Consider the following 2,991-nt stretch of genomic DNA (forward strand, 5'->3'; position numbering starts at 1 on the left):
AAGGGCCCCCGGGGTCAGCAGCCACCTCTAGCACCTGCTGCCAGGAACGGCCCCACTCGTACCCACTGCCACTCTCACCTGCTGCTGGTGCCTGGCACCCGCCCCAATCGCTCGGCGCTGTCAGCGGGTGCAAGCGGTGGCTGCCGGCCCCAATCGCCTCTGAGGGCTTCTCCACCTCCCCCTGCTCCTGAGGGGCGATTGGAGCCAGTGCCGGGCACTCGCACCTGCTGACAGTGGGTGGGAGCGGGAGCGGCAGGAGAGGGGGGGCTGGCCGACAGTGGGAGGGGCTGGGGGGGGGCATGGAGGATGGGCCAAGACCTGCCCCTGTGCCCACAGCAGCCTCTCGGCCCACAGTTCCTTTCAAGATGCACGAATTCGTGCACTGGGCCCCTAGTATACTTATAGTATAAATTCATATATTGACTATGTAGATAAATGAATTCATATATTTCATAGTTTTAGTAATATAAATTCATATATTTAATAGTTTGAGTAACATAAATTCCTACATGTAACGTTTGGTGATATAAGTTGACATACTAATAACCCACAAACTGATGTATGACTAACCCACAAGCGATAAGAACCTGTTTCTTGCTGGCAGCAAGTGGTGGGGAAGGGACCTGCTTATGTTGCATTTGTAGAAAAATCTTTCTGATATCTGGAGTGGAGGATGACGTGGGTAGAGGGTGGGGTGAGAGGTGAGGGGCCGGCGGGAGCGGGGTGATGGACTCAGCAGTCGCAGGGTCTGATCCCTGCTCTCATCCTGGGCCAGACGAGACTCCTCCTCCCTGGACCCGTTTCCCCTCTGAGGCAGACGCAGCAAGGCCAGAGCACTGAGCTCTCGCACCGTCTAACTTGGGCATTTTCCCAGGATTGTCCTGGGTTTGGCCCTAACAGTCCTGCATCCCCGGAGCCTCTTGGTCCAAGGCAAACAGGGACGATGGTTGTCTTAGAACATGTCTCCTAAAGCCAGGAGCCTCCCTGGGAGAAGCGATGGAGCCGGAGGAGGAGAGGAGGATCCCAAGAGACCAAGACTTAACTGGAACACAGCTGACCTCTCCTGGGTCGTCTGTAAAATGACCTTTCTGAGAACCGGGGAGCGAGGCTGGTTCGGCATTTACAGAAATGCGGACCGTGGCATTTGGCCAACACTCAATGTGTATTCTGAACACGTGGGCATTGCCCATGGGTCCCGGGGCGGCTCACTACCTCACCTGACCGTTGGTAGCGATGCCACTGCTCCTGGGTGATGAGGCCCAGCCTCCTGGCTTCCTGGGCTCCACTGCGCAGCACAGAGGTCAGGCTGGCCTCCTCCGGCCCCCGGGTGTCCCTGGTGCCCAGGGCCTGCAGCACGTAGCTGGGGGGCACAGTGTTCTCGTCCCTCCGGAAGTGGTGAGCCACCAGCTCCAGGTCACCTGGCCTGGTGGTCAGCTGGGCCTTCAGTGCCTCCCACTCCTTCTCCTCGATCAGCGTGGGGACCGGACAGGGGCCGTACTGGTCACCTAGAAGGGCCTGGCAGAGAGAGGGTAAGAGAGAGAGGCACAGGTTCAAATCTCGCTCTGGCACTTAACTCTATGACCCTTGGTGAGGCACGCAGAGTTCCTGAAAATGTGTCTGGCTGTAGCACGATGGTGAAAATGACATTAAGAAGTGCAGGCAGAGATAGCACCTGTGTGTGGAGGTACTGAGAGCAGGGGCGGTACATGTGGAATCTGATCGAGCATCTTTTGCTTGGGAAGCCCTCTGTGGCAGTTGAATAGCAGCCCCCTCCCCCAAAGGTATCTGGTTTTAATCCCTGGACCCTGTGAATGTACCTTTAATCAAACAAGGTTGTGATGTTGATTTTATGTGTCAATTTGCCTGAGCGAAGGGATGCCCAGATAGCTGGTCAAACATGGTTTCTGGGTGTGCCTGTGAGGGTGTCTCTGGAAGAGCTAGATTGGAAGTGGTGGACTGAGTAGAGTAGATGGTCCCCAGTGCTGGTGGGCCTCATCCAATCCACGAAGGGCCCCACAGAACAAAAAGGAGAATGGGCAAACTTCCTCCCTGCTTGAGCTGAGATATCTGTCTGCTGTTGTTGGACATCGGTTCTCAGGTATTCAGACTCAGATGGGGATTTACACCATCAGCCCCTCAATTCCCAGGCCTCAACACAGGCCGAATTACACCACCAGCTTTCCCGGGTCTCCTGCTTGCAGATGACATATTGTAGAACTCCTCAGCCTCCATAATCATATGAGCCAATTCCTATAACTTATAACAAATCTCCTCTTATCTATCTATCTATCTATCTATCTATCCCATTGGTTCTGTTTCTCTGGAGACCCCTCACTAATACCAGAGTCTTTGCTGATGCAATTAAGTTAGATGGACCCTAAATGCAATCCTGAGAATCTATCTATACTAATAAAAGGGTAATATGCTAATTAGACCAGAAGACCTTCCGGACGTCCTTCTGGACAAAGCCGTGGTGGCAGGGCCGAGGCAGAGGTGGTTAGGGGCGATCGGAGCTGAGGGCAGTTGGGGATGAGCAGGTCAGCAGTGGGGGGCAGTTGGTTAAGAGACAGCAGCCCCGGATTGCGAAAGGGATGTCCGACTGTCGGTTTAGGCCTGATCCCACAGGACATCCCCTGAGGGGTCCCAGATTGGAGAGGGTGCAGGCCAGGCTGAGGGACACCCCCCTCCCATGCATAGATTTCATGCACCGGGCCACTAGTATATATATATACAAGCCTAAGTGACTGTCTGACAGTCTGACCATCCAACCGGTAGCTGTGACACACAATGACCACCAGGGGGCAGACACTCTGACCACCGGGGGCAGGCGCTCAATGCAGGAGCTGCCGAGCTGTGGTGATTTGGCAGCCACAGTTCTCGGGTGACACACCCAGAACCAGAGAGGAGGGAGCCCGATTCCGGGATGCATCACCTGAGAATCACCCTCTTGCAATCTGGGACCCCTCGGGGGATGTCGGAGAGCAGGTTTCA

General features: G+C 55.0%; 1 protein-coding gene across 1 annotated transcript in view; it reads right to left on the bottom strand.

Annotated features, from left to right (window-relative positions):
- The window catches only part of NWD1 (NACHT and WD repeat domain containing 1), a 115,386-nt gene that overhangs the window by 88,748 nt on the left and 23,647 nt on the right, over nucleotides 1-2,991 (bottom strand). Inside the window, exon 5 of the mRNA XM_006768436.2 lies at nucleotides 1,218-1,515. Coding sequence (XP_006768499.1) covers nucleotides 1,218-1,515 — 298 coding nt within the window. The remainder of the gene's footprint in view (nucleotides 1-1,217; nucleotides 1,516-2,991) is intronic.

The sequence above is a fragment of the Myotis davidii genome, unplaced genomic scaffold (genome assembly GCF_000327345.1).
Source record: "Myotis davidii unplaced genomic scaffold, ASM32734v1 scaffold1203, whole genome shotgun sequence".
Lineage (NCBI taxonomy): Eukaryota > Metazoa > Chordata > Mammalia > Chiroptera > Vespertilionidae > Myotis > Myotis davidii.